This window comes from Pelobates fuscus, chromosome 10 (genome assembly GCF_036172605.1).
Source record: "Pelobates fuscus isolate aPelFus1 chromosome 10, aPelFus1.pri, whole genome shotgun sequence".
NCBI classification, from domain to species: domain Eukaryota; kingdom Metazoa; phylum Chordata; class Amphibia; order Anura; family Pelobatidae; genus Pelobates; species Pelobates fuscus.
Genome location: NC_086326.1, coordinates 141,031,631 through 141,053,538, shown reverse-complemented (window position 1 = coordinate 141,053,538; position 21,908 = coordinate 141,031,631). Strand labels below are relative to the sequence as shown.

At 41.1% G+C, this 21,908-nt stretch overlaps 1 protein-coding gene across 1 annotated transcript; it reads left to right on the top strand.

The window, feature by feature from the left end:
* Positions 1 to 9,649: 9,649 nt before the first annotated feature.
* LOC134574526 (zinc finger protein 271-like) lies at positions 9,650 to 17,670 on the top strand. Its single transcript, XM_063433636.1, has 4 exons — positions 9,650 to 10,133; positions 12,676 to 12,802; positions 12,909 to 13,019; positions 15,130 to 17,670. Exons 1-4 carry the CDS (start codon positions 10,071 to 10,073, stop codon positions 17,562 to 17,564), a joined length of 2,736 nt encoding a protein of 911 aa, XP_063289706.1. The 5' UTR covers positions 9,650 to 10,070; the 3' UTR covers positions 17,565 to 17,670.
* The last annotated feature ends 4,238 nt before the right edge of the window (positions 17,671 to 21,908 follow it).

The window sequence follows — 21,908 nt, the reverse complement described above, 5'->3', positions numbered from 1 at the left end:
TCAGGCACTTACCTGATGTTCCACTTCCCCGCCACATTCTCCTTACAGAGGTGAGTGTTACACTTTTATAATACCCACCTCCAGTCTGCCAACGCTCCTCTCGCGGTCTTTCACTGATTTGCGTTGCTTGGGGAGGTTTTCCCAAGAAGGGCATACCTTCTCCATGACAGCGACATACAAGCTTTAAATCCATGCTTTGTTCCTTTTATTTCCTAGCAAGCACTACCAGCTGCCACAGAGCATGCAGTGTGGTGGCTACCGATGGAGAGCAGAAAGACCACCGTAGAGTCTATGTAAAAAAAGTGATTTACAGGTGGGATTAAATCCTATTTTTAAGTAAGATTTTCTCCCAATCTATATTTGTTCTTTTTAAGGAGCATGAGTGGTTAAGTCACATTTGAAGAATAAAGAAATAAAAACGTGCATTCTGAGTGCAGAAAAATTGCGGTTTTTAAAAAAAAAAAGTGTTTTTTTTCAATGTTTTATTTATTTATATTGAATTTCTGAATAAAGTGCTGTTGCAGAAAAAATAAATCTAATCTAACTAAAGATGGATTTCTATTCATGACACATTATAGTCTAAAGGTTTTCTTTGGATGAAATATGAAATAGAGATTAGTTATGAAGCATGAGGCAGTACACATCAGCCACTACATTAAAACCACCTGCCTAATATCGTGTAGGCACCCCTTGTTCTTCCAAAACAGCTCCGACGTGGCGAGGGATGGACTCCACAAGACCTCTGAAAGTGTCCTGTTGTATCTGGAACAAAGTCATTAGCAGCAGATCCTTTAAGTACTGCAAGATGCGAGGTAGGGTCTTCATGGATCAGATTTGTTTATCGAGCACTTCCCACAGAGGATCAATTGGATTGGTCTCAGGAATTTGGAGACCAAGGCAACACCTTAAACTCTGTCGTGTTCCTCAAACCATTTCTGAACAACTTTTGCCACCAGGGAACACCATTGCCATTAACGGGTGTGCGTGGTTTGCAACAATCTCTAGGTAGGTGGTATATGTCCAGGTAACAACCACATGAATGCCAGGACCTAAGGTTTCTCAGCGGAACATTGCCCAGAGCATAACACTGCCTCCGCCGGCCTGCCTTCTATCCAATGTACATCCTGATGCCATCTCTTCCCCAGGTAAATGACACACCCACCTGGCCATCCACTTGATCTAAAAGAAAACGTGATTCATCAGACCAGGCAACCTTCTTCCATTGCTCCACGGTTCAGTTATGACACTCATGTCCCCATTGAAAGGCACTTTTCACACTGGGCATGTGTCATAATGGGCTCTCTGACTGGCTATGTAGCCAGGAATTAAGCAGAGGCCTCAAAAGTTTTAAAAATATCAACATCGTCAACAAAGGAGGAGAGTACAGATACACAGGCACAGGGTGCAGTTCCTATACATGATCTACAGCCAGTGGTGTATCCTGGTTTTGTACAGCCATAGAACCATATTCATTATCCTCCGCCCCAGCCAGCCATCCATATCCACAATCCCAGCCATCCATCTATACCAATACCAGCCACTCATCCACGTCTCTTAATCCCAGCCATCCATCCACGCCCATTACCTCTATCCATCCACATTTGTAAGCTCAGTCAGCAATCCACGTCTATAGATCCCAAGCAACCTTCAGTAGCCACCATTCACAACCATCCAACGTAGCTTTCTAATCAGTAAAAATGTTGGCTCCCACTATTGCAACTTAAATCCTTCCTACAGAGGCGAGTCTCTGAAGCAGATATCAAAATTGCTGTAACCAAGCCAACAACATGGGAAGAGCTTCCAAATAATTCATGAGTAAAGTGTGAATAACCTTTCAAGTCACTTTCCAGGAGTTTGCTAATTGGTGCTAATCGTGAGTAAACAACTCAAGGTATCCACTACAAGATGTAAATCACGAGCATATATCTGAACGTACCTAATGCTATTTAACAAGCATGCCAAAAGGATTGATTTATAGAAGGCTTTCTGTGTGTGAATCTTGTTTGCATTTCCGCCCTGACACTGCTATTGTGCATTGGCAATGGTTAAAAATTGGAACATGGATAGCTGCAGTTATGACTTTTATTATCTTAGCAAAGCTGTGTATGTTTTAGGGAATGATACGACTATGATATTTAAAAAATAAATACAATGAGCAGTAGGCCCATCAAACCCATCTATCAGAATTTGAAATTGGCCATGTCTCTTATACGGCACTGTAACTTCACAGGTGAGTGGCAGAGACATACACTTGGGGGTATTGTACTCCGAAGATGTAGTAAACACAGTTTGCGGTTTTTATTAAGGAGTAGCATAAATCAAGTTTACGAAATACACATTAAATAAAAAATGTATGTGTATAAATCCCCCTGTCCTTCCCCCCCTGCCCCCCCACACACACATTGTGTCAGAATACCCGTAGGTAAATACCCTTTGATGGCTAATTGGTTTTCTGTGATGACTATTAAACTATGATGACAAACATACCAATTTTTGAAATGGTATTTTACTCCTTGTATTTTGTGACCTTTACTGAAAACATAAACTGAAATCCTAGACATGTGATGTACTCTGTAATGCAGGATAAATAAATTAATTTATTTTGAAAACTTTTCTTTGGCTTCACTAATTTATATACAGGTTATTATTGCAAAAACTGTGAATTGGAATATATGTGTATGTAAGTCTATATATTCATCTCACATCAAATTAAAGCCTTTTTTGTCCTTTAAAAAACGGTATATAATTTGTGTTGGTGGTGCAATAAATGACAAATGTGGTAATTACTGTCGAACACACATAGCAAAAAAGCCAACATTGCCTGTGCCCTTAAGTACACCTCAAGCAAACTGAATGTATGTCTTTAACCCCTTGGAGACGGAGGCAATTGTACACATTCTGATCTAAACAAAACTTGGAATTTGAGAAATATGTCTGTTCAACTGTAATTCACCTCTTTCATATTAAGTGCATCCACACTTATCATATATCATTTTGTCCAGAGAAACAGGGCTTTCATTTCGCATCAGCTATTCGTACATAAAACGTATAAAAATATAGAGTGAAGTGGAAATAGACCACTCCAGGTAAACCCAGTGGAGCGCTAAAATAAATGTAACACTAACGCTCTAAAAGGGAAAAAGTATATGTGATGAGGAAATACAACAGAAAAATAATAACATTACAGAATATAGTGTAGTATGTTTAGAATTCCTCGAGTGGGTTAAATTCTGTATAAAACACACTCACATGTGATAGAGGCCTAGAAGGATAGGCTCAAACCACGTTCGCAGGGGTATATTATGGAAATCCGTTTAAACTAGCTTCCAGTCCGTTGCTGCCTCCACTCTTGCTCCCTTTCGCCGCTGTCTGGGAGCCGGGAGGAAGTGAAGTTTAATTATATACCTCCTTGCACAGTGGCAGCTCGGAGGAACAGCCAGCTATTACTCAAGGGCTCCATACATTTAACAGCCCTGCTTTAAAGCGGTTAAGCTGCAGTAGAATTATTACAAATTATTAGAAGCAAAGCTTTATTTTTCTCCAACTACCCTCCTGGTTTTATAAATATTATTTTTTTAAGTTATGTGTTCTAAATAAATATAAGTTGTGTGAGGGGCAGATAAGGCCGTATAGGAAGCGTACGAAGAGTAGCATAGTATAGGGAGAGATAAGTCGGTTGAGGTGTGCCGGAACCGACGTTGCGGTAGGCCTGTAATAAAAGAGGGCCCACCCAGGAGGTGTAATGAAAAGTATAGATAGAGGGAGTGGAGGGTGGGGACATGCGAATCGCTAAAAGCACGTACGGAACGGAGGAAGGTGAGTAGGGGGGTTTTAAATAGGGTAACATGCCCATCCCACAACTGCAGGCCAAACCTTTGCATATGTCAGAAGAAAGCCCAACACATTCAGTAATATGTATGGATTACAGGAAAGGTGAACGCATAATGAATGTGTCAGAATAGCCAGAATAACCAATAAGCAGGTAATTAGCTGCTAAATATAACTGGGTGTCCCCTTAGATCCACTGTCTAGGGGTGGAAGACGCAATGCTCCTCTCAATCCCTGTTGCATTGCTCTGACAAATAGTGCACAAATGGACTGAAAGACAATCCAATAGCACATATACTGCCTTCTCTGGGGAGCGAGCTGTGTAGGTATTCACAGTTCCTGACAGTAATGTATCACTGTATAGCAGGTATTATACCCTCTGATCTGGATACCAGTGTGGAGGCACTGCCACCTCACTCTGGTAATTGTAGACATTGCCTCTAACAAAGTGCTTTGGGCTTCACAGGCCGGTAATCTCACCACAAGCAGGTCCGCTCGCCCTGCTCCCAGATTCCCCAATTAACAGCACTGTTTCAGGTAGAACTCAAACTGGAGTTATTTAGGTACATCGCCTAGCTTTGTATAGCTGTAGATTCAGCTGTTCATCTTCCTCTGAATGTCTTGTTTGTGGTTGATCTTGACAGATATATACAGGTGACATGATATCAGCTCTTCACTATTTCAGACTCTAAGGAATATGATGTAAGAACACATCTTTACATACCAGCACTGGTCTTGCAGATATAAATGTTTTATTCATAGGGCTGATGTGTAATATTCTGAATGACAAAGTGATAGAAATATATGTATTATCATCATTTATTATTTGCCAAATATATCTCGCAGTGCTGTACAGTGAGGGGACAAAATATGCCGGTAAATTCAACTAAACAAATCTGACTTACAGAAATAAGAAGTATTGAGGACCCTGCTCAAACTACCTTACAATCTAAAAGATGGGTTCCCAAAAGGTAGATCCCCCAATGTTTTAAAACTACATCTTTGATTATGCTTTCTCATTCTAAAAGTATGCAAAGCATCATTGGAGTTGTAGTTTTACAACACCTGGGGGTATACCTTTTAGGCACCTCTGATCTAAAGAAACCAGGGTGACCCCAGGTGTAAGGTTTAATTAAGCTAGTTTCCATAGGAATTGCGTTTCCACCTTGGCAGGCAATGACTGCTCTAAAGTGATATATCTTGATATATCTGCCCGTCCTCATGGTGTGTGACCTCCGATTCTGTTTATTTCAGTCTATATATACTTTGCTCTGTGTGCAGTAAAGTTGTAGTAATTCTGAGATACATAACTCTGTGAGCCTGTCTCATTGCTCTTCCCGAACTTGTACCTGTTTCAATACTTCTCCCTGTAAAATAGCTGATCAGCTGGGGTTATGGAGAGAGCGCTGAGGATCTGGTTCTGGGAAAAGGCACTGCACACCAGGTATGCTCCTAGCATCATAAACATTACAGTGGGCCATAGTGGTTATGATATTTGGAGTAAACCTTTTAGGCGACACTGTCACCCCCTCCTGAAAAAAAATGGTATTTCATAAATATAGAATCTTTATTGTAACCGCAGCTGGTTCCCTTATTTACCACGATGACGTCTTAAAGCATAGAACTTAGCAGGGCTAACCATACAGATATCTTTAGCCATAATATTAAATAGTAAGAGATCCTCTATTTAATATTTGTGGTCGGTTAATATCGTATTGTAAAATACCTTTTGATTGGAATTAAGTCGGCGTGGTGTGCCGGAACCGACGTAGGGGGTAGGCCTGTAAAAGAGGGGCCCCCGAATGGATTGTATAAGAGGGAGAGGTGGGTGGTGTGAACAGCGTGCGTACGGCAAGGTAGGAAGGGGGGAGTAGCGTTTAAATAGGAACGCTAACTCCTCCCACAAATACAGGCCTTCGGCCTTAAACATATCAATAATTGAGAATACAATAAAAAATAAGGATTGTCTTGGATGCAATAAAGTTTTGTCTTTTAGATATTTTATCAAATACAAATATAAATCTAGACATATAAAATTCATTACAATAATTTATAGCAGAGTTTATAAGATTAAACTATATGCTTGCAAATATTATTAATAGATTAACATACCCTCCTGAGCAAGTCATTATGTCAGCCTTTCTGTCATTTTAAGATGGAGCGTCTGTCTCCAAATCTCTCCTCTCTGTGTTAACATTTAAAAGGTACACATATTTATACCTTAGGTGTCTTCATTTTAGGGTCACTGTAGTTCATATATGAAAAAGTAACTTATTTTATTCTTGTTCATTCTAAGGACCTCCCTTAACTTACAAGGCCATAAGTAAAACGTACGGGTGTACACGTCATGGGAAATTCCCTGACTTAGAACAAGATGGCATCTTAAAATCTGAACATCTTTATCTATTTAGGGTTACCCCAGTATATTGTGTACTAAAAGAGTCGTAGCATAGCCTTGAAGCTTGTTTATGCATTATTGTTATTATATTTTGTCTGGGACAAAATGGTGTAAACATAATATGCACTGAAGGCAAGAGGTTATTGCCTAAAGAAACGTATGAAAAACAATATGTTCCATTTCTAACACCGTGTTAGTTTGCAATATCTCTTAAAGACAAAGTATACAGTTTGAGGAATACAATATTTGCATTTGCCCATAACATTATGAAATACTCATTTTGACTGTGTTGGAATTTCACTGACATTCCAACCCAGTCAAGAGATACTGAGACAGAGAGGAGACTATCTCTGTATTTCTCCTGCGCCAGACTCAGAGCGGAGTCTAAGTGTCAATCCAGACAGCAGGGGATTGGCTGTGTCTATGGAGGGTCTCGCAGGATCTTCTACATACCTAGCAAGTAAATTAGGTGGACAGCGCTAAGAATTATTATAATAAAATCATACATACACAGGTAGCAGCAGATTTCACAATTATGTGTCTTACTCTTAAAAAAAAGGGAAATAAAATTACAATGATAGTGCAGTATGTTATGAATAATATGGTTATAAAGATATATTCCAAAGGGGCACTCACGTTTTCCAGAGCTTAAAAAGCTCTATTTTAGGAGCCTGGACGGAACAATCCCCGCCTAAGGATTTCTTTTTGCTGGTATCAGATTCCCAAGGTAGTGCGATTCATCATATGAAAAAAAAATAAGGATGTATACCAATGGTACAGTACGTATGTGAAAGTAGGATAAGTAAATAATATTTGACCTACTTATCCTACTTTCACATACGTACTGTACCATTGGTATACATCCTTATTTTTTTCATATGATGAATGAGCACTTTCAATTGAGGTACGCTTTGAAGTTAACGAGCCAGGGGGGTGGTCTCTGTTCGGTAGTTACATCTATCGAATGAAAAGTGGAGAAATACCGAACACAAAGAGGGATTTCTTCACACACACATTAACCCTCACATTGCTGGCAGTCAGACATTAACCCTCACATTGCTGGCAGTCACACATTAACCCTCAAACTGCCGGCAGTCACACATTAACCCTCACATTGCCGGCAGTCACACATTAACCCTCACATTGCTGGCAGTCAGACATTAACCCTCACACTGCTGGCAGTCAGACATTAACCCTTACACTGCCGGCAGTCACACATTAACCCTCACATTGCTGGCAGTCACACATTAACCCTCAAACTGCCGGCAGTCACACATTAACCCTCACATTGCCGGCAGTCACACATTAACCCTCACACTGCTGGCAGTCACACATTAACCCTTACACTGCTGGCAGTCACACATTAACCCTTACACTGCTGGCAGTCACACATTAACCCTCACACTGCTGGCAGTGACACATTAACCCTCACACTGCTGGCAGTGACACATTAACCCTCACACTGCTGGCAGTGACACATTAACCCTCACACTGCTGGCAGTCACACATTAACCCTCACACTGCTGGCAGTCAGACATTAACCCTCACACTGCTGGCAGTCAGACATTAACCCTCACACTGCTGGCAGTCAGACATTAACCCTCACACTGCTGGCAGTCACACATTAACCCTCACATTGCTGGCAGTCACACATTAACCCTCACACTGCTGGCAGTCACACATTAACCCTCACACTGCTGGCAGTCACACGTTAACCCTCACACTGCTGGCAGTCACACATTAACCCTCACACTGCTGGCAGTCACACATTAACCCTCACACTGCTGGCAGTCACACGTTAACCCTCACACTGCTGGCAGTCACACGTTAACCCTCACACTGCTGGCAGTCACACATTAACCCTCACACTGCTGGCAGTCACACATTAACCCTCACACTGCTGGCAGTCACACATTAACCCTCACACTGCTGGCAGCCACACATTAACCCTCACACTGCTGGCAGTCACACATTAACCCTCACACTGCTGGCAGTCACACATTAACCCTCACACTGCTGGCAGTCACACATTAACCCTCATACTGCTGGCAGTCACACATTAACCCTCACACTGCTGGCAGTCACACATTAACCCTCACACTGCTGGCAGTCACACATTAACCCTCACACTGCTGGCAGTCACACATTAACCCTCACACTGCTGGCAGTCACACATTAACCCTCACACTGCTGGCAGTCACACATTAACCCTCATACTGCTGGCAGTCACACATTAACCCTCACACTGCTGGCAGTCACACATTAACCCTCACACTGCTGGCAGTCACACATTAACCCTCACACTGCTGGCAGTCACACATTAACCCTCACACTGCTGGCAGCCACACATTAACCCTCACACTGCTGGCAGTCACACATTAACCCTCACACTGCTGGCAGTCACACATTAACCCTCACACTGCTGGCAGTCACACATTAACCCTCACACTGCTGGCAGTCACACATTAACCCTCACACTGCTGGCAGCCACACATTAACCCTCACACTGCTGGCAGTCACACATTAACCCTCACACTGCTGGCAGTCACACATTAACCCTCACACTGCTGGCAGTCACACATTAACCCTCATACTGCTGGCAGTCACACATTAACCCTCACACTGCTGGCAGTCAGACACTGACCCCGGGCTGGGCAGGTAATGTCGCTGTATATGGAGTATAACCGTTAACACACAGTATGGCGGACACACGGTGAGCGGGACCCGGTAGGAGCTCTATTCACCCGGTAACAGCGAGCCTCCCGGAGCCGCAATCAGAGCCTGGCAGCGAGAACTACATCTCCCGGCATACATTGCGCCGACTGTGACGTCACAACGCTGCGGCGCACCGGCAAGTGACGCGATGAATCGGTGATTCGTCCTTCAAATACCGGTAACCGGGCGGGAACCAGGGGTAATAAACCGGGGATATATTTTAAAGGGACAGTAACAGCAGGATTACCATTGCAGCCTGATGTAGTGGTTATGGTGGCAGCCTGCTGTAGTGGTTATAGTGGCAGTCTGCTGTAGTGGTTATGGTGGCAGCCTGCTGTAGTGGTTATAGTGGCAGCCTGCTGTAGTGGTTATGGTGGCAGTCTGCTGTAGTGGTTATAGTGGCAGCCTGCTGTAGTGGTTATAGTGGCAGCCTGCTGTAGTGGTTATGGTGGCAGTCTGCTGTAGTGGTTATAGTGGCAGCCTGCTGTAGTGGTTATAGTGGCAGTCTGTTGTAGTGGTTATGGTGTCAACACCACTCTAGTATTTTCCCTTTATTTGTGTTAAATCAGTTCCCATTATTCTGATACAAAGTGTCCACTGGATACCTGGCCTCTAACATGCTGTAGCATATCTGTAGCAATTCTGGCTTTATTTGGAGGCGTTCATTGGCTGAGCACGTCCGCTGACACACACCATATTTTGTATATTGTAGACATTGTATCTTCTACACTAATAATAATAATGTGCTGAACCTTTAATTTGTGTCAAACCGCTTGAACAAACACAACACTAAAACAGGGGATAGCTGGCCTGGCACCATAGCTGCAGTGGTTATGGTGCCCAGAGGCTCCCACAGGAATCATTCTACAACATCAGATCCAGGAGTTTGGGTTTAGAATTTGGTGCCAGCTCTGATTGTTGTAGATAAGATATTTAGTGATGTGTTTTGGGAGGTTTCTTTTGTTTTAATTTAGTTTTTTTAGCTGATATAAACTTTAGTTTTGTTGCACAGACTGGTATTAACAGGTTTCATATATCCTGATGTTGTAGTTTACGTTGGTGTGCCTCATGCTGCAGGATTCAACGCCATGTTATATCCAATACTTTATGGATCATAAACCGGGAGAAAATGGAGCTGATGGAGAAGATGACGAGTCCCACGTCTAAGATGGACCGCCAGTTCAGTGGGCAGGTAAAGGAGAACGTTACAGAGATCTATATCAGTTCAGTTAGAGATTCATGTAGTACTCCAAGGAGAGAATCAAAATATAAAGAGAAATGGATTAACCTGTGCTGTAAGATGGCACTTGGTGGAGGGAGATGTCTAATGCTGTCACTTGATGACAGGAGATGTCTAATGCTGTCACTTGATGACAGGAGATGTCTAATGCTGTCACATGATGACAGGAGATGTCTAATGCTGTCACTTGATGACAGGAGATGTCTAATGCTGTCACTTGATGACAGGAGATGTCTAATGCTGTCACATGATGACAGGAGATGTCTAATGCTGTCACATGATGACAGGAGATGTCTAATGCTGTCACTTGATGGAGGGAGATGTCTAATGCTGTCACTTGATGGCGGGAGATGTCTAATGCTGTCACTTGATGGTGGGAGATGTCTAATGCTGTCACTTGATGGCGGGAGATGTCTAATGCTGTCACTTGATGGCGGGAGATGTCTAATGCTATCACTTGATGGCGGGAGATGTCTAATGCTGTCACTTGATGGCGGGAGATGCCTAATGCTGTCACTTGATGGCGGGAGATGTCTAATTCTGTCACTTGATGGCGGGAGATGTCTAATTCTGTCACTTGATGGCAGGAGATGTCTAATTCTGTCACTTGATGGCGGGAGATGTCTAATGTTGTCACTTGATGGCGGGAGATGTCTAATGCTATCACTTGATGGAGGGAGATGTCTAATGCTATCACTTGATGGCGGGAGATGTCTAATGCTGTCACTTGATGGAGGGAGATGTCTAATGCTGTCACTTGATGGCCGGAGATGTCTAATGCTATCACTTGATGGCGGGAGATGTCTAATGCTGTCACTTGATGGAGGGAGATGTCTAATGCTGTAATGACAGTAAAAGGGCTTTTTTTTAGCCAATAATACCCAGTGAATAACAAGAGTTGTAGCTTTCTATGAAAAGAAAGGTATAACAGTAAATATCAGTTTTACTGCAGTCTTGCAGTGACATAAAAAGACAATCTGTTGGACTCTAGTAAATTCAGCACAGAATCCAAACTAAGTGTTGTTTCATAAAGGCCCGTTGCTCACTCCCATTAGTATCAGTTATTTCTACAGTAGTAATCAGGGTGGATTTGGTTTAAATTCTTAATCAATGAGACTCGATTTAAATGATAATTCGTAGCCGCAAAGACTCATTCCTGTTGGTTGTGATAATGTTAACATTTGCAAGTAGAACATTCAGGATTTAGAGTGATAACTTTTCAGATTAGTTTAACCGTTATATCAGAACTAATTGTGTGTTATAACATTATAAATAAATAGATAACGATTACATCTTTGCCAGGTGAACTACCTCCAGTTTAATAGGTTAAATGGAGAACAATTTAAATTGTTTTATTGAACTAACACAATCACATTTCATAGTGTCCGTATTCTTTTATTTGTTGAAACGTCAGTGTTTGTTAACTTAAGTGGCTAATGAAATGTCTTTGAACATTTAGACTGCATTGGAGTGTTCTCTTACTGGGTCCCTGCCGGATGCCAAGCCTTCTCTGATACTGGGTGGTGCGCATCTGGCTTCTGCAGAGCTACAGAGAATTGACAGTAACTAGCCTGGTACCCTTATCCTGGGCTGGCTAATGATGTACTAATCATGCTGCCGGAAGGGGAGTTACACTGCTGACAGTTATATTTACAGAGTTTCATACTGAGAAACTGCACATATTGACTCCAGTCAACTCTTTAAAACTCTTTTCGATGTGTACATACACTTGCGGACTAACAATGGGATTCAATTCTTTTTCTAAACTTTGTATGTTTATTTAATAACATTTTTGTTGTGAAAAATACGTTCTCTCTGCAACGTTTATTTAACTTGGATTAATGAAATCCATTTGACAGAAACGAACAGAGCCTCATGCTACATAACTAATTACTGTTAATGCTGTATTACCTTTAGACTGGAATATATCTTTAACAGAAAATTATCCTGGATAGACTTTTTTTTATCCAAAAGTATTTATAAAAAGAAATCTATTTAAAAAAAAATAAAAATAAAATTCTGCTTTTACATCATAAAAATCCTTTGTTTTATTATTATTATTATTATTATTATTTTTCTAAAAAAATATTGATGTCCACCCTGCTAGTAATTAAATCCAAACAGAATTATGACGGGAAGCAGTTTGAAATTTCTAAACTAATGCCTGCAAAAAAAAAAAAAAACTCTAAAAAGAATTTCGGGGGAATGGGAACCCCGTACAAACAAAAATCTACTTCTCATAAAAGTGTGGATTAAAAATAGTAGACTCAAAGACTCTGTGTTAGCTTGATTTAGAATGTGGCAGCTCAGTGAAAATCCTTAAAGCGTGTCTCTGCCCCTAATGAAAATGAGCATGAGAAACAGAAAACAAACCAATGGTTGTGTTAAACTGAGGACAGTTCTGATGTGTTACCTTTATCCTAAAGCTGTTGTTTGGCTGATATTATGTTTGCTCCAATAACAGATTCTTAAGCAAATAATGTTTTTGTTTTAGGGACAATATGTGTTTGACGAAGTCGCCATTTACTTCTCGGAGGATGAATGGGGCTGTTTAACACAAGACGATAAAGAGCTTTACGTGGGCGTGATGATGGAGAATTATCAGAACCTCTGGTCTCTAGGTGAGAACATGTCCTACATGTCATGAGATATTTTACTGTGAATTACATGTGTCTGCTGCCATTAGAAAGCTTTATCATTGCTCATAATAAATCTTCACACTCACAGGTTGGATTGATAGGACACCTCCGGTTATATCCGCTATCGAACAAAGAGAAGAGCCGTATGTGAGTTATCGCCGACCGTTCAAGAAGGAATGGCCTATAAATACTGGCACAGGTGAGAAGTAAATACTTTTGGCTGATTGTAATTTACAAAACAGTGTGATTATTGGGTTTAGTTAACTATTTGTCAGATTAAATGATCAAGGACAGAGAAAGTAAAAGTTCATGTTGTAATGGGTTCCAGATATATGGGATAGTTGGAAAAAGTATTGAAAGCAGGAGGGAAGGAGTTGATGAGAGAGCTGGAAGAACTTGAGAAATGTGGAGAAGATGGATAGGTGCATATTTTACATATAAGAGGAGGTGAAAGGTGTGAAGGCTAGAGATAAATCTGGGTATTGACAAGCTTATGTATTACAACTTCTCCAGTAATAGTTAGATTTAAATATAGTAATAGAGCATACATATAACTGTGCCTGGTTTATTTGTACAACTTATTAGGGAAACCTTTCCAGACAATAGAAGTATATTGTATATAAGTATAGTCTCGCTCACATATCTTAACACAATGAACAACAAGCCTCACTTATAGGTAAAAGATAGGTATACATAACATTAAATAAATAATTTCTATCAAATTAACAGAACGAGTTAGGACTTACAAACAGAATAATTCTCTTGGCCACTAGCTTGCAATTAAGCATCAAAGCTCCCAACCCCTTCTATAAGATAAATCATACAGCTAGGTGTTAACGCTGTGGAATATGTGGACACACAATAAATGAGATTGCTAAATTCAACCTTTGTTCTCCTAATGTTTAATATTAATATTTAAATAGATCAATAAGCAAATGCAGTTGCAAAACACGCGTTAGGCCTAGGTAAAGGACAAACTTACATTGAACATACAAGACTAACAGTTACACAAAGTATATACAATATACACAACAAGCTTTGCCAGTACCCACATTGATGTTACATGTTTGTGTTCTCCCTCCCTCCTGCTGTGCTTGTTGCTCTGTGTAAAAACTACTAACAACTCTGTTGAACGGTTCCTATATATTTATTTTTTTCCATTTATTTTTATTGGGTTTAAAAACCAGCATACATTTTCATACATTACATATAAAATTATGCCTATAACAGAAGGTTATAACTAATAAGGGCATAGAATGACAGTAGACATAAAAAAGAAAGTATATTGAACCGTAACGCTAACATTCTTCTCTCAACAACAGTGGGTTACATATAAGCTATTGGAGACCATGGAAACCAAACCAAAAATACAATCCCACATTTTCATCATTAAAAAGAAGTTGACAGTATAGCATGGCCAGATATTTATCTTGTTTAAAGTAAACCGAACACTGGAGAGCACCGTTTGCTGTCCCTGTCACACTCTGTTGGTGGGAGGTGTACGTCTACATCCTAGTGTAATTGTAGGTGTTGTGGGCCCTGAAGCATTTTCCTGTCTTAAAGTACTTGGGGGGAATCTATACCCCCCCAGAGGCGACCCCAGCACCTTTATGCAGAGTTTAAATATGGGAGCCAGGGTGCCAAACCTTAAAGGTATATATATTTTTCCCCTGTCCTCCAGACTTCACATAGCTCCACTCAAGTGATCTTTTTGTCTAGTGTGGGCACTTGAACATGTTTCCAAAAGGTGGGTATTAGGGCCTTTTCCTCTCTTAAGAGGCGTCCTAGTAAAGATTGTTTAGCTTTGTCTATGAAGGCTTTAGGCAACCTTCGGCACTCCAGATATTGTGGACTACATCTCTCATAATGTTTGCAGGACTGCAATTAGAAACACCTCTAGTGGGTGTCTGAATGATCGCCACTAGAGTTGTCTCTAGAAAGTAATGTAAACACTACAATTTCCCATAATATCCAGTGTTTATATGGCTGAGACTGCAAGGACAGGCTCTTTCACCAGAACATTAAAGGGACACTATAGTCACCAGAACAACTACAGCTTATTGAATTTGTTCTGGTGAGTAGAATCATTACCTTCAGGCTTTTTGCTGTAAACACTGTCTTTTCAGAGAAAATGCAATGTTTACATTACAGCCTAGTGATAACTTCACTGGCCACTCCTCAGATGGCTGTTAGAGATCCTCCCTGGGTCATGGCTGCCTAAAATGCATCCAAACATGTATCTTATATATCACTGAATAAATAGATTGCATTACATTAAACTTATCTAATAGTAACACCTTTATTTTCAGATGATGTATCCCTAAGAACTACACAAGATGGATTTCCTGACTCTGTTTTTTTACCAGATAGGATGAACGATGACGGCATAGACATCCAGAAAAATATGTACTGCGTTCTAAACAAACCACTGAAAAATCTGTGCAAATCAGCAGGCAATGTTCTACAGAATTCTGAATCGTGTGAAGAACTAAATCTCACAGATAATGGTATAGAGACAGAGCATAAACAGACTGGAGAGCTGAGGTTTAATTATGAAAACTGCATAATGAAGAGTAACAACCAGAAAAAGATTGAAACCATATCAGTATTAAAGTGCAGTGAGTATGATACCAATAGGCAAAGCACCGACACTTCAAGGGAATTCTACAAGTGTAGTAGGTGCGAGGAAAGTTTTAATATTAAATCATATCTTATTGAACATCAGCAGAAAGTCCACAGAAAAGAGAACCAGTATTCTTGTGCTGAATGTGGGAAATGCTTTACCTTTCCCACACGTTTACGTAGACATCAGATGATTCACACAGGAGAGAAACCATTTTCATGTTCTGAGTGTGGAAAATCTTTTTATTATTCATCAGAACTTGTTAATCATCAGAGGATTCACACAGGAGAGAAACCATATTCATGTTCTAAATGTGGGAAAAGTTTTACCCGTTCCTCATTTCTTTATAGGCATCAGAGAACTCACACAGGTCAACCATTTTCATGTTCCGAGTGTGGGAAATGCTTTACTTTTAAGTCAAGCCTTAACAAGCATCAGAAAATCCATAGAGCAGAGAAACGTATCTGTGAAAAACGCAGAAAATGTTTTACACGTCCTTCACATTTCATAATGAATCAGAGGACTCACACAGGAGCAAAAGTTTTTTCATGTTCTCAGTGTGGGAAATGCTTTTCATGCTCCTCAAACCTTGTTAGGCATCAGAGGATTCACACTGGAAAGAAACCATTCTCGTGTACTGAATGTCAGAAGTGTTTTGCTTCTAAGTCAAGCCTTAAGTCGCATAAGAAAATGCACATGAGTAAAAAACCATACTTCTGTGCAGAATGTGGAAAATATTTTCTTCATTCTTCAGATCTTGTTAGTCATCAGATGACTCACACATTTTGTTGCTTAAAATGTGGGAAAAGGTTTAAGTATTTGTCTCGTTTTGTTCAACATCAGAAGATTCACACTGGAGAGAAACCATTCTCGTGTCCTGAATGTCAGAAGTGTTTTGCTTCTAAGTCAAGTCTAAATTCACATAAGAAAACCCATATGAGTGAAAAACCATACTCCTGTGCAGAATGTGGAAAATGGTTTCTTTATTCTTCAGATTTTGTTATTCATCAGAGGACTCACACAGGAGAGAAGCCATTTTCTTGCTCAGAATGTGGGAAATGTTTTACCCGTTCCACAAACCTTTCAAGGCATCAGATGACTCACACAGGAGAGAAACCATTTTCTTGTTCTAAATGTGATAGAGCGTTTACATGTTCTATATATCTTGTAAAACATCAGAAGATTCACACTGTAGAGAAACCATACTCATGTTCTGAATGTCAGAAGTGTTTTGCTTCTAAATCAGATCTTAATTTACATAAGAAAGTCCACATGAGTGAAAACCCATACTCCTGTGCAGAATGTGGAAAAGCTTTTACTCGTGCTTCAGAATTTGTTAGTCATCAGATGACTCACACAGGCGAGAAGCCATTTTGTTGCTCTGAATGTGGGAAATGTTTTAGCCGTTCCACAAACCTTTCAAGACATCAGAAAACTCACACAGGAGAGAAACCATTTTCTTGTTCTGAATGTGGTAAAGCATTTACTTGTTCTTTATATCTTGTAAGGCATCAGAAGATTCATTCCGGAGAGAAATCATTATCTTGCTCAGAATGTGGAAAATGTTTTACAGAAATATCAAACCGTATTAAACATGAATTGATGCACATAGGAGTGAAACCATTCTCATGTTCTGAGTGCAAGAAATGTTTTTCTCACGAGTCCAGTCTTCGTTTGCATCAGAGAATTCATACAGGAGAAAAACTATTGTCATGTACAGAGTGTGGGAAATGTTTCACATGCAGCTCAGAATATGTAAAACACCAGAGGTCTCACACAGGAGAAAAACCATTTTCTTGTTCTGAATGTGGGAAGAGTTTTATATGTTCTTCTCGTCTTTTCCAACATCAAATGATTCATACAGGAGAGAAACCATTTGTATGTTCTGAATGTGGAAAGTGCTTTGCCCGTTCCAGCCTTCTTACTACGCATAAAAGAATACACACAGGAGAGAAGCCATTTTCTTGTTCTGAATGTGGGAAATGTTTTTCTTCTAAATCTTATCTTAGTGAACACCTGGTGATCCACACAGGCAAGAAGCCATACTCATGCACTGAGTGTGGGGAAGGGTTTATAAGAAAATATCATCTTGTTGAACATCAGCAAATTCATGTTTGCTAAAATCTGTTCTGGTCCTCTAAGTGGGTAAAATGTCTTAATGAGAAAATAATTAGGTTTATTCATTAAACAAGTTACAGTGCACTTTTTCACTAAGACTGGCTGTACTTTAACAGTCATTCTCCCTACTTTTTTTAATATAATACCTATTTTTGTCATAATTGTGAAAACTGTCAGAAAACTGTGGTTGAAATAAAAGATATGTGTTCACAAACCAAAAAGTGCAATTAGTGCATGTCATGAACGCACCCTACTCCAAGAGAGTGCGTGACGTAGTTGTGTTGAAAGGGTTAAAGTTCACTATTTGTCTGCACTAGACCGGAAATAATGACAAAATCCTCCCTTTAACACTACCCACACTTAAACATAATAATATAACTATTACTATTTTAACGCGGTCGCCACCAAGACAATTTATAAATGGGGTGCCTTGGTCCCCCAGGTAAATCAATAATAAAACCCACCAAATATTACTTAGTACAATATTTAAGGAATTGCAAAAATACTAATTAGTCTCTTCAGGTAACGTGATTCTTAACCAGACAAAGGCAGAACTTAATAAATGAATGTTTATTATGAGCCAAAAAATAGTCACAGTTCATACACAAATATATGATAAACAAATTGTTTACACCAACAGATAAAAACAAAAAGGTTTTCAAACTACAGCTTCTGCCCAGGGGGTCTCTGGCAAGGAAGGATGATGGTGACTCACTTAATATTAAATCTTGGCCCCAAGCAAGTACACCAACACCCCTCCAAATCATTGGATTTATATCCTGTGGATTATCAAGTTTTGCCCAGGGGTGGAGTTAAGGGCGTACCTATAGAAATAATAAGTGACCACCTCCTTTGTTCCAGACCACCGTCAATCCAAATGGAAACATTTGGCTCTATCTTCTCTTATGTACCTGCCACAAAAATAATAATTGCATCTACAAATTTGTTATTATTTTCCCATTCCATAGACATGTCGCACGCCCCATCCGTGATCCAATAGGACGGACATCACAATTCCTTCCCCTATGGTCAAGTCAGGCCACTCATGTTTGGGCTTGTTTAGAAGATGGCGCTTGTCACATTCCAAAGATAACAAAAATGAGGCTTAATTATTATTCTCTGGGGTACATATTAATGTTTCTTTTGGATATGATACTTGAACACAAGACTAATGATCATTAAAGGACCACTATAGTGCCAGGAAAACACTTGTTTTCCTGGCACTATAGTGCCCTGAGGGTGCCCCCACCCGCAGGGTCCCACTCCCGTGGTGCTGAAGGGGTTAATCCCTTACCTTTTTTCCAGCGCCAGGCTCCCTCGGCGCTGGGACTCTCCTCCCTCTTTTGACGTCCCTGGCTGAATGCGCATGCGCATTCAGCCTGTCCATAGGAAAGCATTCTTAATGCTTTCCTATGGACGCTGGCGTCTTCTCACTGTGAAAATCACAGTGAGAAGCGCCTCAAGCGGCTGTCAATGAGACAGCCACTCGAGGCTGGATTAACCCACAGGTAAACATAGCAGTTTCTCTGAAACTGCTATGTTTACCGCAAAAAGGGTTAAACCTAGATTGACCTGGCACCCAGACCACTTCATTAAGCTGAAGTGGTCTGGGTGCCTATAGTGGTCCTTTAACCCTTAAGGACCAAACTTCTGGAATAAAAGGGAATCATGACGTGTCAGACATGTCATGTGTCCTTAAGGGGTTAACATATCAAAGAAATCCCCTCATCAATTACAAGGTACATGCCAAATGGATGAAGAGGCATTCAGACTTTTTCCAAATGTAGAACCTCACGCCTTGCAGAATCTTGAGTAATTCACATCCATATGGTAAAATCCTTTTCACATTGCTATGCCATTCATACTACCCCTTCTGTCATCTTACCTCGGTGGGGGGTCCCAGCTTCAAAAGATCTAACCTCCTTTGACCTCAATACAATCAAATGAACCCCTTTTGTCATTGACAATACCATCTCTGACAGGCCAGCAGGTCCTTAATGCACTACACAAATTACATTAAAGGACAATATTCCATAGTGCAATAATAAATGATGCACCCTTGCAGTGACAGTGCAAATAAGATGTTAGATAATTGGTTCTGGTATACCTAATGTATTACACAGGGGGGAGGGAGTCTGACTGATACTGGGCCGCTCAAAACTGAAAATAAATAGGGATTCACTAAAACCTATAGAAAAAATGGTATGGGAGGACACTATAAAAGTGTACAAATACCAGGAGCTGGCCTGTGATATGGCTAGAATGTGTAGAGATATATAGTGATGTCCTGAACTGTTCGCTGGCGAATAGTTCCTGGCGAACATCGCTTGTTCGCGTTCGCCACGGACGGCGAACACATGCGCTGTTCGGTCTGCCCCCTATTCGTCATTATTGAGTAAACTTTGACCCTGGCCTGTACCTCACAGTCAGCAGACACATTCCAGCCATTCAGCAGCAGACCCTCCCTCCCAGACCCTCCCACCTCCTGGACAGCATCCATTTTACATTCATTGTGAAGCTGCATTCTTAGTGAGAGTAGGGACAGTGTAGCTGCTGCTGATTTGATAGGGAAATTGATAGCTTGGCTAGTGTATTCAGTGTCCACTACAGTCCTGAAGGACTCATCTGATCTCTGCTGTAAGGACAGCACTCCAAAAAGCCCTTTCTAGGGCTAGAACATCAGTCTGTTGTTTTTTTTTTTCTGTGTAATGTAATTGCAGTTACCTGCCTGCCAGCCAGCCTGTGTGTCAGGCTCACAGCATATACTGTGCCCACTTGCCCAGTGCCACCACTCACTCGTGTCACAATAGCTTCCATTTAAACAGAAAAAAACTTTTTAATGTAGTATAATATCAGTCAGTTTCCTTCACTAGTGTGCGTTTCAGGGCCTGCCAGGGCACAGTGTCACCCCAGTGCAACTCATATCTGGTGTAACAGTAGTGTACATTTAAAAAAAAATAAAAAATACAATTTTGACTGTAATAGATTGAATAGCAGTTAGTTGTCTGCCAGCGTGTGTCAGGCTCACAGCGTATACTGTGCCCACTTGCCCAGTGCCACCACTCACTCACTGGTGTCCCAATAGCTTGCATTTCACAAAAACAAAACTTTTTTGACTTTAATATAATAGCAGTCAGTTTCCTTCACTAGTGTGCGTTTCAGGGCCTGCCAGGGCACAGTGTCACACCAGTGCAACTCATATCTGGTGTAACAGTAGTGTACATTTAAAAAAACAAAAAAAAACAATTTTGACTGTAATAGATTGAATAGCAGTTAGTTGTCTGCCAGCGTGTGTGTCAGGCTCACAGCGTATACTGTGCCCACTTGCCCAGTGCCACCACTCATATCTGGTGTCACAATAGCTTGCATTTAACAAAAAGAAACCTTTTTGGACTGTAATATAATTGCAGTCAGTTTCCTTCACGAGTGTGCGTTTCATGGCCTGCCAGGGCACAGTGTCACACCAGTGCCACTCATATCTGTTGTCACAGTAGCTTGCACGCATAGTACCACTAATCGGAAAAAAAATGACAGGCAGAGGCAGGCCACCCCGCAGGGGCCGTCGTGGTTCTGTGAGTCCCTTTGGCCCTAGAATAATGCCCAGTGTTCAGAGGCCACGTACCCTGAACTTGAAAAGTTCTGAGGACATAGTTGACTGGCTAACACAGGACACCCAATCTTCTACAGCTTCCGCTCGGAACCTCGACGCACCATCCTCCTCCAGTTTAGCTTCGAGCACCTCTCAAGTTACCACTCGCCCGCCTGCCGCCACCACCAATACTAGCACCACAGCCGCTTCACTTGGTATGTCAGAGGAGTTATTTACACATCAGTTGGAAGAAATGAGTGATGCGCAACACACGTACGGTGTGATGATGATGATATTGTACCCACTGCTGCTTCCGTTGCTGAGTTGTCAGATACAAGTGAAGCGGTTGATGATGACGATGCGTCCGTGGATGTCACGTGGGTGCCCGCTAGAAGAGAAGAAGAACAGGGGGAAAGTTCAGATTGGGAGACAGAGAGGAGGAGACGAGTTGGAAGCAGGGGGAGGTCGTCGCAAGGAGCTAGTGGCACAGTCAGACAGCATGCATCGGCACCCGGGGTCAGCCCGACAGCACGCCAATCAACGCATGCTGTTGCCACCACCAGATTGACGTAATTGCAGAGCTCAGCAGTGTGGCATTTTTTTTGTGTGTCTGCCTCTGACAACAGCGATGCCATTTGCAACCTGTGCCAAAAAAAACTGAGTCGTAGGAAGTCCAACACCCACCTAGGTACAACTGCTTTGCGAAGGCACATGATCGCACATCACAAACGCCTATGGGATCAACACATGAGTACAAG